At 44.6% G+C, this 15,780-nt stretch overlaps 1 protein-coding gene across 1 annotated transcript in view; it reads right to left on the reverse strand.

Moving 5' to 3' along the window:
• Positions 1 to 6,714: 6,714 nt before the first annotated feature.
• Positions 6,715 to 15,780, reverse strand: part of LOC310869496 (jupiter microtubule associated homolog 1-like) — a 29,156-nt gene continuing 20,090 nt past the window's right edge. Inside the window, exons 3-5 of the mRNA XM_083780262.1 lie at positions 13,506 to 13,654; positions 12,369 to 12,396; positions 6,715 to 7,128 (exon numbers count right to left, since the gene is read on the reverse strand). Of these exons, the coding sequence (XP_083636388.1) occupies positions 6,968 to 7,128; positions 12,369 to 12,396; positions 13,506 to 13,654 (338 nt within the window). The 3' untranslated portion in view covers positions 6,715 to 6,967. The remainder of the gene's footprint in view (positions 7,129 to 12,368; positions 12,397 to 13,505; positions 13,655 to 15,780) is intronic.

Here is a 15,780-nt window from a genome sequence, read left to right on the forward strand (position 1 = left end):
TTCATTGGTCGTGACACATTACTACAGTAGCAGTGTGTAGTTCACACACAGTGCCATGATGTCAGGAGAAAACCTCATATGTCCAAAACTGTTGCTTTTCACCATTAAGTTTCTAATTCAGCAAAAGTAGCAGATCTGCAATACGACGCCGTTTGAGATTGTATATCTGCTTTTATTTTGCTACTATTGTGTGACCGATGTAGTATGATTGTGTGTTAATTTATGGGAAAATTATGAAAAAGAATTATGGAGATATGAGGATTCTGCCCAACAGCAACGGGCAGAATCCTCGTTTGACCCACCTTTATATACACACACACACACACACACACACACACACACACACACACACACACACACACACACACACACACACACACACACACACACACACACACACACACACACACACACACACACACACACACACACACACACACACACACACACACACACACACACACACACCTCAAACAGAGAGAGAGAGAGAGAGAGAGAGAAGATGGATGCAGCTTAAATAACACCACAAAAGTGGAGCAATTAAACACAGTGGGAATAGGTTAGAAATTAAGATGAGATAGACAGGAAATTAGTTACATAATTCCATTCCATTATAATTGTCATTTATGTTTTACCCATTTAGTTTTTAATTACTTGCATGTTCCGTTTTGTTTCAATCTCTCAGAGATATAATATATAGGTATAATAATATAAGATAATTCTGTTAATTTGTAGCCTACTGGACAAGACAACAGACATTTCAGTTACTGCACATTCTGAATATGTTTACACTTGTTCACCACTAGGTGTCCTCAGTCAGTCACATTAGCACTGTGTTATGTTTTCCATAGGGTTCGTTCACTCATTCCATTCACTCATCCTTTCTGCACTTTATAACTGCACTGGGGTTGGAAAAATAACACTTAAGATTACAATCTGTCAATCCTAAACTTCATTTCACCGATCTTAAAACAGTTTTAAAACAGTGATTATATCAAAACTCTATTCAAATACCCCCATAGCAGCCTACTGAATGTCTTCCATTTGATTAAGGATTTGCAGTGTAGATTGGGATAGGCTACAGACTTCCCAAAACAAACTGATCGGGCTACTACTTGCAGGCTTTGCGGCCTCACTCCCCGAACCCACTTTGACAGGCTGGAATGGCTTACCACAGAGTAGGCCTGCAGCATCTTGCAATGGGTCTGGTCCACAAGATTCACTACACCACCAAGATAATATGTAGCCTACCTTAAACTAAGTCCACACCCACAACACCAGAGGGAGTTCAACAAACCATGTGCAACCCAGATTCGGCACAAACAAGGGACTAAATTATTTTTGCTCCTATGCCACCAAAATGTGGAACGCCCTACCAACAGTCATTAAGACATGTGAATCCCTTGACTCCTACAAAACTGCTCTCGAAGGGCACCTACGGACGGCTGCAATTCCAAACTGGCCCCGTAAAATAATAATCCCCCACCCACCCCCTTTTCCCCTCACTGTAGCCTATATGTTTATTTTCCCTTTTTACCTCCTCTAAAAATGGGTGCCCGGTCAGAATGGGTTAAAAAGTAGTGTAATTCTGCAAACTGTTAATAAATCAATCAATGCACCCCTCCCTCCCAAACTTCAAATCAGTGTTAAATTTAAAACTTAAACTGTGTACACATTTGTTGACTGTAGTAACTGTAAACTGTTGCAATCTGGGGCTGAAAATTACATACGCTTTCAATGAAGCCTAAAAAGGACAAGCACTGCTTTTACCAGATAGCAGAACTGCTCTGTCCAAACAAGGCCAATCTGACAGCTTTCGAGTCTCAATATACCTGCTCCAAAATAACATCTGGTTCTGATCATCCCCTGCTGCCTGCATGTCTGTCGTCTATTCGTCGTCTACATTAGTTTCTATTGAACCAGATCCTGGCTGGCTGCGCTCCTGCGACTTCAATCTTAAAGGAGAATTACATGCTAGAATGCTTTCTTATCTTTCTTACCTTTCTTTGTAGTTGTTACGTCCCCATCAAAGAGGTCCAGGTGTTTTTTTTGTGCAATTTTTTTTTCTCCCTACCATAAGCCCTCAATGAATTGCATTGCATTGAATGGGGCTATGGGGTGTTATGCTAATTCGCTTATTTCCATCGAAAGAAGTAGTAAAGTGTGCCGCTTGGGATAATATTTACATTATGAAGAGAGGATATATACAAAGAAATTATAATTTTGAGCGATGGAAATAAGTGAATTAGCACAACACCCCATAGCCCCATTCAATTCCCATTCAATTCAATGCAATTCATTTAGGGCTTATGGTAGGGGAAATAGCCAATAAGGAGCTTTTTCACAAAATAACACCTGTACCTCTTTGGTGGGGACGTAATGACTACAAAGAAAGGTAAGAAAGTCTTTTAGTATGGAATTCTCCTTTAAATGCTTGAAGGAAGACAGCCAAAAAAAACGGATTCAGTCAGTCAGTCAGAGCTAACCGTACCACTCTTCAAAAATGAACTGGCTTAGTAGTCATTTTTCATAGGTCTCCATGCTTTGCCAAGGCAAGTTTCCAGGTCCGTTCTCACGATGAAAGGGAGAGAAACGTATGCCCTAAACCGCTCATAGATACAGGTAGTTCCCAAATTTTTTCGTGTCAAGGACCTCCAAATCAACATTTATTAGGCCACACCGGACCCCCATGTGAAAACATATGCCAGTGACCCCGATAAGGGAGGCTTTTTACGGCTCTATAAGTGATTCCAAAACATTGATTTCATGGACCCCCAGTTTCACACGCATTATGCTACGGACGCCCGCTTTAATGGCATTTCTACCTCTGGTACCCCAATTTATATTGCAAAAACACTGTTAATTTAACAGAGTGTACAAAACATTTTTACACCAAGGGTTAATTTGGTTCCAACTATCTCTAATTGAGCTATAGGTACCCCCTGGAACTCCCTCAAGTACCCCTAGGGGTCCCCGGACCCCACTTTGGGAACCCATGTGTAGGAGCATGTTCTATGTGTAGTATAGGCCACATACTACACATAGAACATGCTCCTACACAGTCCACTGGCTTCAAATTGGAACATTATTTTATCTGAAGGGCCGTACTGCCATAATGGGCCATACTGGGCCGTAGTACTGCCATAATGGGCCATACTGGGCCGTAGTACTGCCATAATGGGCCGTAGTACTGCCATAATGGGCCATACTGGGCCGTAGTACTACCATAATGGGCCATACTGGGCCGTAGTACTGCCATAATGGGCCGTAGTACTGCCATAATGGGCCATAATGGGCCGTAGTACTGCCATAATGGGCCGTAGTACTGCCATAATGGGCCATACTGGGCCGTAGTACTGCCATAATGGGCCATACTGGGCCGTAGTACTGCCATGATGGGCCATACTGGGCCGTAGTACTGCCATAATGGGCCATAATGGGCCGTAGTACTGCCATAATGGGCCATACTGGGCCGTAGTACTGCCATAATGGGCCGTAGTACTGCCATAATGGGCCATAATGGGCCGTAGTACTGCCATAATGGGCCATACTGGGCCGTAGTACTGCCATGATGGGCCATACTGGGCTGTAGTACTGCCATAATGGGCTGTAGTACTGCCATGATGGGCCATACTGGGCTGTAGTACTGCCATAATGGGCCATAATGGGCCGTAGTACTGCCATAATGGGCCGTAGTACTGCCATGATGGGCCATACTGGGCTGTAGTACTGCCATAATGGGCCATACTGGGCCGTAGTACTGCCATGATGGGCCATACTGGGCCGTAGTACTGCCATGATGGGCCATACTGGGCTGTAGTACTGCCATAATGGGCCGTAGTACTGCCATAATGGGCCGTAGTACTGCCATAATGGGCCATAATGGGCCGTAGTACTGCCATAATGGGCCATAGTACTGCCATAATGGGCCATACTGGGCCGTAGTACTGCCATGATGGGCCATACTGGGCTGTAGTACTGCCATAATGGGCCATAATGGGCCGTAGTACTGCCATAATGGGCCATACTGGGCTGTAGTACTGCCATAATGGGCCATACTGGGCCGTAGTACTGCCATAATGGGCCATACTGGGCCGTAGTACTGCCATAATGGGCCATACTGGGCTGTAGTACTGCCATAATGGGCCATACTGGGCTGTAGTACTGCCATAATGGGCCATACTGGGCCGTAGTACTGCCATAATGGGCCATACTGGGCCGTAGTACTGCCATAATGGGCCATACTGGGCTGTAGTACTGCCATAATGGGCCATACTGGGCCGTAGTACTGCCATAATGGGCCATACTGGGCCGTAGTACTGCCATAATGGGCCATACTGGGCCGTAGTACTGCCATAATGGGCCATACTGGGCCGTAGTACTGCCATAATGGGCCGTAGTACTGCCATAATGGGCCATACTGGGCTGTAGTACTGCCATAATGGGCCATACTGGGCCGTAGTACTGCCATAATGGGCCATACTGGGCCGTAGTACTGCCATAATGGGCCATACTGGGCTGTAGTACTGCCATAATGGGCCGTAGTACTGCCATAATGGGCCATACTGGGCTGTACTGCACGAGTCATTTTTTGTATTGTGGACCGCATGGCCATAGGCTACGATCCAGCAAGTAGTAAATCAACTGATAATAAAAATATACTCGACCAAGCTCCGTGTGCTCATATTATCTCAAACATGTATTTGAGTATTTGTTCGGTAACAGGCTGGTCTCGCATTCTTTCCAGCTGTTGAAAGTTGGTGACCGTGGACCTGAAAAAGAGCAGGTGAGACCCGTTACTGAACAAACGGTCTCTAATAGCAAAGGTTACTATTGCTATTAAACCATCAACACGACTTTTTAATGTCACCAATAATAGAAATAGCACTTTTAATCCGGCAACGCAAGACAAATATGTTTTCTGGTGTCGAAATGACAAAACAAAAACAAAACAAACTCAGCCACAACAAATTCATATCAATATCTTTATTGTACTTAGAAATCCACGCATCAAATCTTTTTCTGTCTTTTTCCTTTCTTTATCATTTACAACAGGGAGTGAGACACAAGCTAGATGACTTCATTCATGCCCTCTCCAGCTGGAGGGGCTGACAAGGGGGAGGGGGAGGAGGGAGAGAGATACATAAAGTGCTTTTGTCAACAGTTTTTTTTTCTTCTTTTTAATAGAAAAAGGATAAAAAAAAAACCCAAAAGGTTTGAGGAGGTGGGAGGATGGTGGTGGTGGGTGTGGCGAGGAGTGTGTGGTGTGTGAGAGGGCGAGGGAGGGAGTGATGAAGGGGAGAGAGAGAGAGAGAGAGAGAGAGGTCAAATTCCAATACCCAAACGTTAACGTAGGCATGCACCGATATGAAAACTGTGGGCCGATAGTGACACAGATACAGATATTTGACACATTTATTTGGTTTTCATTGTTATTTATCCCATTCTGACCTGAGATCAGATTCATACGAGGTTTCCGCCGGACACACGCTGGTCTGATGAACCCATTCTGACCTGAGATCAGATTTAAAAAAATGTCAGTCGCTCTTCGATTTTTCAAAAATAGCAGACCTACAAGCTCGTATCGCGCCACTCGGTGGCGCGATATGAGCTTGTAGATCTGCTATTTTTCAATAGCTAAAGCATAACATGATGCCAACACCAAAATGGGTGCCCGGTCAGAATGGGTTATTCAGCCTTTTCTGCCACAGGGGAAACAAATACTCAATAATCAACCTCGTTGTTGTAAGACATTAAACTGCTCAGAATCGGCAGCTTGGTTAGCTTAGGCTGCAGATTAACCGACAACACCATAACATAACCAGTGTCAAAGAAATCAACAGATAAATAATCAGTTTAGTGTCAAGTTATTTGCCGATGGCATGCAACTGGGGCAAAGTATATCAGCCCGCTATCGAGCCGATATACAGCCGATACATCCATCTGTGCAGCCCTGTGTTCCCTAGCAGCCACATGTCTAAATCAGATCTACAAGCTACGCGTTGTGAGCTTGTAGATCTGGACGCAACGACAACATAAAGGACAAACGAGGAGGCTCACCGGGACCGCTTGGAGAGAGGATACATCAACCGGGTGTCTATTTTTTTCTTACTCCGCTCCCGTGATGTATACATTCTCCACCACCACACGTGGCAGGACAAAAAAAAAGAAGAAGAGAAGGATACACATCATAAGTAATATGTACCCCAACACTATTAATACCCCCTCCCCGCGTGATACGCTTTGTGACACCCCATCCACACTGCCGGCGAAAAGTACACTGTGTCGCTGAGTCTCTATCTGAGGCGAGGTTCCGCCAAACTGCTTTCATTGGTCACCCAGTACAGTTAGGACCAGACCGAGGGTCTAACACACACACACACACACACACGTCACCCAGTACAGTTAGGACCAGACCGAGGGTCTAACACACACACGTCACCCAGTACAGTTAGGACCAGACCGAGGGTCTCCGACACTCACAACAGTTGCCGACCTGTGGCTTCAAACCGACGGCGAGCATTCCCCGATCGGTCACATGACTAAAAGTCCAGTCCAAGCAAAATGATTCGCGATGCAAACGACCGGCTTGCGACCTGCAACCACTTTGCAACAGAATCCCCCAAAACTGCGCCGACCTGCAACGGGGCAATTCGAGACCTGGCGCTGCGATTTCTCTCTCTCTCTCTCTCTCTCTCTGTAACGTGACGTAACGCATTTTGAATCACTGGCTGCGTGCGGGCTGGGCTTAAAGGAGGGGGAGGGAAACGAGTAGGGGGGAGGATTCAAGGATAGAAGTTTAATATTGGAATTTGGCTAAAGAGAGTGGAGAGAGAGAGAGAGAGAGAGAGAGAGAGAGATAGGTGGAAGGGGTATAGGTGGGGGTTATTTTAATCTTTCAAAAAATAAAAAAAGCGTTCCAATGTAAAATAGGGGAGTGGTGTGTGTGTGTGTCTCTCTCTCTCTCTCAGCCCAGGACGAGGCTGGATTTGCCCCCGGGGGGGTTTCTCCGGCCGGTGTTCTGGGGGGCGGGGGCGGCGTCGGGCGTAGCAACCCCCGACGGGGCGGACGGCTCTGGGGTCTCCTTCTGCTCCTCCTCCACGTCCCCCTCCTCCTCCTGGGGGCTCTCTGCAAGAGAGACAATACATGTGTAAGCACAATGCAAGGAATGAATGCATTCGCCATGTATCCGAAGGAAGTCTGATCCAATCACTTTTAGATTTTAGGCATGTTTAAGCCTCCAGGAAAATCCGTGTTGAGGTTCTTAATCCACTGTTTTTCATTAAAACGTCTTTGTCCTACTGTCCAGTTGGGATTGTGTTGAAGTCCAGCGCCTTTTAGAGCTTCAATGCCGCGAGCCATGAAATGTTGCACAAATCTTGTGGTTGTCTTTTTTGCATCGTTAATATTGTATCTGTGTTGTCCCAGCCTTGTAGCTATTGTTTTACCCGTTTCTCCGACATATTGTAAACCACATTTTTCACATGTGATTAAATAAATGCAGTTGCTGGTTAAAAAAAACAAAAAACAAAAGAGACAATACAATAAAACATAACTAACTCCTCCTGGGGGCCCTCTGCAAGAGAGACAATACAATAAAACATAACTAACTCCTCCTGGGGGCCCTCTGCAAGAGAGACAATACAATAAAACATAACTAACTCCTCCTGGGGGCCCTCTGCAAGGGAGACAATACAATAAAACATAACTAACTCCTCCTGGGGGCCCTCTGCAAGAGAGACAATACAATAAAACATAACTAACTCCTCCTGGGGGCTCTCTGCAAGAGAGACAATACAATAAAACATAACTAACTCCTCCTGGGGGCCCTCTGCAAGAGAGACAATACAATAAAACATAACTAACTCCTCCTGGGGGCTCTCTGCAAGAGAGACAATACAATAAAACATAACTAACTCCTCCTGGGGGCTCTCTGCAAGAGAGACAATACAATAAAACATAACTAACTCCTCCTGGGGGCTCTCTGCAAGAGAGACAATACAATAAAACATAACTAACTCCTCCTGGGGGCTCTCTGCAAGAGAGACAATACAATAAAACATAACTAACTCCTCCTGGGGGCTCTCTGCAAGAGAGACAATACAATAAAACATAACTAACTCCTCCTGGGGGCCCTCTGCAAGGGAGACAATACAATAAAACATAACTAACTCCTCCTGGGGGCCCTCTGCAAGAGAGACAATACAATAAAACATAACTAACTCCTCCTGGGGGCCCTCTGCAAGAGAGACAATACAATAAAACATAACTAACTGAAATTATTAGACAAAACGCCCTTAGATTTTGTTTGCGGATGCGGTCGGCAGTTCATCTGTAACAGAAATTACATTTTAAAATCCTATATTTTACGTTTTTATTACACAATACTTACCTATTCAATCCTGAACTTGACAAATAATCCAAAGTATTAAAAAAAAAACTAAAACTAACACTAAAACTAAATAGCATTTTCAAAAATATACAGTTTCTTGGTTTACATTATGATCCTGGGTTACTATTTATATGTATTTGATGCATTTAAATCCCTCTGGATTAAGAGCGTCTGATAAATAACCTGTAGCCTAATTGTAGAAACAAAAAGACAACATAAAAAAAACACTGGCCCATGCTTGGACTTTTCCCAAATATAAATTCAAGACAGATTTTTGTGTTTGTTTTCTGCATGTTGCCATGCTCACTTCCTTTATGTTTTTAGTATTTTATTTAGTTTTCTTTTTGTGGCTTCCGCATTTTTATTTTATATATTTTTATGGAGGGACAGACAGTAGGCTGACAGGAAATGGGGAGAGAGATGGGGGGGGGGGTGACATGCAGTAAATGCCGTCGGGATCGGGAGTCGAACCCGCGGCACACTGCCAGACTGGACTACCAGCCAAGGTGGCTGGACCGCTGAGCCACGGCCCAGGATCTTTGGTTTAGTTTTAAATTAGTGGCATCAAAGTCCAAGTCCATGAGCTTGAAAACAAAACAACGACCAACAACTGTATTAGTTATTACGAGTGCCGCCGACTGAGTAACAATTTAACCTTTGCAGAAGTCCACAAGATGCAATAATAATAATTATACAGCAGACAGCCAAGGCAGTTCTCACAAACAACCACTAGAGTGCACAAGTGGACACATTTCTAGGCAGTTGATGACAAGGCATGTGTCCATTTAATTTATTAATTTGGTCTAGATAATTTAGAAAACAAATGTACATTGTCTACTTTTATTTTTTAATGTATGCAATATTATGAGTCCAGCCTTATTTTTCCCCTGGAGTCTCGTACACATTTCCACACTTCCACAGGTCTGGACAACAGTCTCTCATAATGCCATCCTGTCCAGACCTGCTTTAAGTGAATTACAGTGGACATGATATAATGATTTGTCCTTCAACAGCGAGCGCTCTGTTGAGGCTGGCCTGCTCTGCGCTGTGAAGAACAAGCCTCTTGTTCTCCGTTAAGACCCTAAAAATAGCCCCACGGACCAGAGACCACATGTTGAAGTCAACGCACCCAAAGGTACTCCATATTACGCCATAGTATTTTCATATCAAGGTCCATTATTTATTCTGCATTTGAGCCACGGGACCACCATGTGACGACATTTAGCCTCTGAGACCCACAACTAAGATAAGCTTGTGTCCACAATTCCATGCTGTATTGATGTGGTACCATAGGCATAGGAGATATGACAGGCAAACGTCATCAAAATAACAATTCTTCTACATTCTCTAATTGTGTACACTTCTGGTAAATTAATTAATGCAGATATTTAACAATAATGTAACTCTTGAGAGCCAAAAATGAAACCAAATGGATTTGGTATAATTTTATACTCTCAAGAGTAAAAGGTCTAATAAGGGTCTATTTGGAATGATGAAATCTCATTAGAATACATGCTTTTTGATGGTAAATGCTGCATTTATATAGCGCCTTTACCCAAGGAGCTTCACATAGATTGTGCATTACATTACATTCACACACACACATTCACACACCTTTACATAGATTGTGCATTACATTCACCCATCCACACACACACATTCACACACCTTTACATAGATTGTGCATTACATTCACCCATCCACACACACACACATTCACACACCTTTACATAGATTGTGCATTACATTCACCCATCCACACACACACATTCACACACCTTTACATAGATTGTGCATTACATTCACCCATTCACACACATGCACACACCGATGGCGGCGGAAACCATGCAAGGCACCAACCTGCGGTGTTTGTAATCAGCACCATAGAAATACCCCCAGTATGTGATAATCAACATACTGGGAAATCCGGAACTGAAACTATGGGAGCGTTTTGCTTTTTGTGTCAATGACGGAGGCGTGCCGTGTCTGGTGGCCTTGAGCCACGTGAGGCACCACCGAGCGAGGCGCTATCCGAGCGAGTCGCTATCCGAGCGAGTCGCCGTGCCGAGCGTTGCGACGGCCACCAGCGCCGTCCGAGTTACGTCCCGATAGGCAGAGAATAGTACATATTAGTAGCCCCTACGTTCGGTGGCCGAACGGTTTGCGGAGCGGTCTTGATATCGGAAGGTTGCTAGTTCGTATCCCCGGACCTGCACGTTGAAGTGCCCTTGGACAAGGCATTGAACCTCTACCATGAAATGTTCTATGAGCAGGGCCTGGCTGTAAACAAGTTCTTGAGCTTAGTCCAGTTACCCTGGGTAAACATAGTACCTTTCCTTTCGCGCCGACAATAGAGTTGGAAATGACACGTTCAGCAGGGGAGGCTATAGTCTGCTCCACCACCCTGCATGGGCCAGTCCGGGGGAACACAGCCAAACACCACAATGTCTAGTATGCCAGTATGGCCATATTGGCCATATTCCAACGTCCTGATAACGGTTGATTTCCTAGATTTAATACAAATATACTTTTACTCAAGTATATTTGTTTAGTGATTAGTTAAACATATCAGTTTATAACCCAGTACTTCAGTAGTCTTTTCACTACGTACTTTGTTACTGAAGCAATTAGTTGGATTTACTTCTACTTGAGTCATTGTTAGTTTAATGTGCATTGGTGGTGTTTTCGTTAAAATAACTGTTAATTAGCTCTATAATGTCACTGTGATTAGCAATCATTGCTACAGACATAAAAAAGGGCCCGGTCAGCTCAAACCCACAATGCAATACTTGCACACAAAGTGCAGTAGCATTAAGGTTATTTTAAAAGAAAATAGCAGATCTACAAAAAATAGCAGATCTACAAGCTTGTAGGTCTGCTATTTTTGACACCGACATGTCACTGACATAGAAACATAGCTTTTTCAGAAAACTGTCGGGATGAAGAAGACATTTTTAGAATCTGATCTCAGGTCAGAATGGGTTAAGACACCTGGACGTTAATACATATCTCTTCATAAGGCAGAGTGAAGGAACACAGCTGCTTCCGCACCACGACACGACCCAGCACGCCCAGTCGCCCACGCACCACTTCTTCAAACCCCAAACATCAAAGGCATCGTGTGGACAGACGGACGCGGAGGGAACACGAGGTGTGCATGTGTGTCGTCCGTTTAAAAGAAAGCCAAGCCAAACGATATGGCCGCGGCATTCCAGGAGTTTAGGAGCCATAGCGGGATGGGGGGAGTGGCCGGTAGAGCAGCCGGATGGGAACAGTAAGGTTCCCGGTTCGAACCCTGTGGGATCCCCCAGAGTTAGTGTCCAAGTGTCCTTGAGCAAGACTCTAATCGCTCCTGATGTGCTGGTTGGTGCCTTCATGGTTTCGTCCAGCCATCGGTGTGTGAATGGGTGAATAATGCTATTTTTCAATAGCTGAAGTATAACATAATGCTTACAATGAAATGGACCGGTCTACCATGAAGCTATTCACTGTGACCAGCAGACACTAATACGAGTCATGAGAGGACAGTTTGGTGGCACGAGGGAGAACGTATGAGAGAGAGAGAGAGAGAGAGAGAGAGAGAGAGAGAGAGAGAGAGAGAGACAGAGAGATAGAGCGAGACAGAGATAGATAGAGCGAGAGAGAGAGAGATAGAGCGAGAGAGCGAGAGAGAGACAGACAGAGAGATAGAGCGAGAGAGAGACAGACAGAGAGCGAGAGAGACAGACAGAGAGCGAGAGAGAGACAGACAGAGAGATAGAGCGAGAGAGAGACAGACAGAGAGCGAGAGAGAGACAGACAGAGAGCGAGAGAGAGACAGACAGAGAGATAGAGCGAGAGAGAGACAGACAGAGCGAGAGAGAGACAGACAGAGCGAGAGACAGGCAGACAGAGCGAGAGAGAGACAGACAGACAGACAGACAGATTGTCTGTCAGACAGTCAGACAGACAGACAGACAGACAGACAGACACTTACCATCATTCTGTTCTTGTCCGTTCTCATCCTGCAATGAGAAACAACAAAGTGTCAGTCAAAAAGGTTCCACCAATCAGCTTCAAGCACAGAAAGGAACACATGGTTTCGCCCAATCAGCTTCAAGCACAGAAAGGAACACATGGTTTCACCCAATCAGGAACACAAAAAAACGTGTTTGTCTCCAAGTGCCAAAAGAGTGACTTTTAGACCGGTTTCACTGTGCATGATGCGATGCAAGTCGCAATGTGGAGTTACGTCAGGGCAAAGATAACGATATCCACACACAGACATACGTCTTCTTCAGATAAGAACTAAGACCATTTAAGTTAAAACGTTTACAGATAAAGCGTTGACTGGAAGCCCTTTAACCCATTTAGAAAAGGCCTTCTGAAAGACACCCGAAAACCGAGGTCTTTCTGAGAAAGTTCACAGAATGGAATCCGGAATGTACCGAAAAAGACTACAAAACTACAAGGAGACGTGCACGCATTCCTTAAAGGGATTGTGACATTAAAAAAAAGGTTTTGGAATTGTTCTTATTTTTTTTTAGGTTTTCTAATCTCAATTGCACCCAAAAAACATGAACTTTTAACTTTCAGTAGATTTTCTGTGATCTGGGGTTTTCTGGCTCAAACAGGTGCTCTGATTTGCCGGCAGATTGTGATGTAAGATCCTGCAAATCCCATATATGTCAATGGGATTTGCCAGCAGATGTCACTTTTTTCACTGTGTTGCCTGTTTTCATTGTAGCTCAAAAGGCTTCCAAACCCCAAAGAAAACTTCAGACCACAGAAAATCCACTGAATGTTTTTTGGGTGTAATTGAGGTCATAAAACCTAAAAGAAAAAAGAAAAATAAATGAAAATGAATGTCATAAAACCTTTAATAGACTACAAAACTACAAGGAGACGTGCACGCGTTCCCTAATAGACTACAAAACTACAAGGAGACGTGCACGCGTTCCCTAATAGACTACAAAACTACAAGGAGACGTGCACGCATTCCCTAAAAAGACTACAAAACTATTGAGAGCTTTATAAGCAAGTAAAATATATATTTTAATCAATCGGTAGCCAGTGTAGTGAAGCTAAAACTGGCCTCATATGTTCTCTCATCTTAGTAGGACTGTGTGGTTACCTCTCGTCTCTGCTGCCAGATGAGTGCTGCTCCAGAGTTGTGGATGGTGGTCAGCTCGGGCTCGGGGTTCTTGGGGAAGATCAGCGTCTGCTGGACTCGTCTCAGAGGCGCAGAGAGCTCGCCGCACAGCGTGCCCGTCGGTGTACCCGCTAGGGAAACACAACAACACACCGTCAACAACACAAACAAACACAGCGTGCCTGGCAGTGTACCCTCTAGGGAAACACAACAACAAACAACAACACACCGTCAACAACACAATCAAACACAGCGTGCCTGGCGGTGTACCCGCTAGGGAAACACAACAACAAACAACAACACACCGTCAACAACACAAACAAACACACAGCGTGCCTGGCGGTGTACCCGCTAGGGAAACACAACAACAAACAACACACCGTCAACAACACAAACACACACACACAGCGTGCCTGGCGGTGTACCCGCTAGGGAAACACAACAACACACCGTCAACAACACAAACACACATCGTCCAACACATGTGGAAACAAACTGAAACTCCCCGTTGCAGTTAGAACTGCAGCGTAGACTCACTCCCAATCTCACGCCGTAATCTGAAGACTGACGATTACAAATGTAAGACAGACCTTAGCTTAGCCATAGCCTGGCTTATGTAAAGGTTAAAATGTCATTTAGATGCAGAGCATGTGAGCGGAGCGGAGCGAGCGAGGAGCGGAGCGGGGGGATTTTGACGTGAGCGCGGAGCGGGTTTTTAAATGTGTCAGATTGACTTCCGGAGCGAGAACTGTCCTCCGCTCCGAGCCGCTCAATGCACACGGCACGGCTAATTTACATCATGCTCCAAAAAAGAAACGAAGGCCTTCAGGTTTAATTAGCCAATTTCAGGAAAACAGCATTTTATTTTTCCCCCGTCATTTCTTTCTGCTGAGCGGAGCGGGCATCTAAGTGTAGCCTCGGAGCGAGCACGGAGCGGGGAGCGCTCCATGCGTAAATGAAAGTGAGCGCTGAGCGAGCGAGGAGCGGCGTGGGGGGAGATGAACGTGAGCGCGGAGCGAGCGTAACAAAAGCCGTCGAGAGCGAAGAGCGGAATTATCGGCCGCTCCACTCCGCTCACATGCTCCGTTTAGATGGCATGATATTTAGACAGATTGCCAGGTTCATTTGTTGACCTGGCATCCTACAGTATGCATAGTTTCAAATGTATTTGTTGGATATTATACATTATCTAAATTATATTTATTATAATTATCTAAATTATAACTTTACACTGATGATAGGTTCTTGTTTAACCTATGATCCTAGGCAACTATTTATATATATTACCTTGTGTTTACTGTTAAATCGCTCTGGATTAAGAGAGTCTGCTAAATGCCTGAATTGTCCCTGTAGGTGCAACACGTCGTAGTTACTGGAACCCTGGCTGGGCTGCAACAGTTAATCACCAGCTAATTGATCATTAAAATACCGTCACAGAGGGCTCGCCACAAAGCGGTGAACCCGCTACACTTCCAGAGGAACAGAAAGCTGTAAAATCACCACATAAAGATGGTTTCAAACCGTCAAGTGGTTTTCAAGCGGTGTTTGATCATCAAATACTCCAATTTGAGCTCATCAACATTGCCATCAAATACTCATTACAGTACTGTTAATATAATAATAATGACCTCTGTCCTCTTTCCACCCAATAATATAAAAGGTATCGCATTGTGAGCTTGTAGCTTTTCAGCATGCGACCAAGTGCAAAATAAGACATTACGACGCCATCAAGGCCCGCCAAAATATATTTTAGTCGACAAAATCAACGGTAGATTTAGTCGACTAAAATCGTATGATATTTAGTCGACTAAGGGCCGATTCATACTCCTATTTTACCGCTGTTTCGGCGCTGTAGTGCCGAAATGATTTCGGCTCGTCAGACATTTTCAGTAGCACCGAAGAGCCGACTTTAGGACGGTACCCGCCCCCCCAAACCTCAAATGACGTCACATTGTAGGCTCTACAGAGCCAAATGACGTCACATTGTAGGCTCTACAGAGCCAAATTACGTCACATTGTAGGCTCTACAGCGCCGAACCGACTTTTATTCGGCTCTAAAATAGGAGTATGAATCGGCCCTAACACCAAAACATTCCAGATGACTAAAAGTTTCATTCCAAAGACTATGACTAAACTAAAATCAAAATCAACACTGCGTGTCCGTGAGACATTGAATGAGACCGGTCCAGTTTGAATGGGACCGGTCCAGTTTGAATGAGACCGGTCCGGTTTCAATGAGACCAGTCCAGTTTCAATG

The sequence above is a fragment of the Protomyctophum parallelum genome (genome assembly GCF_964188405.1).
Source record: "Protomyctophum parallelum genome assembly, chromosome: 13".
NCBI classification, from domain to species: Eukaryota; Metazoa; Chordata; class Actinopteri; order Myctophiformes; family Myctophidae; genus Protomyctophum; species Protomyctophum parallelum.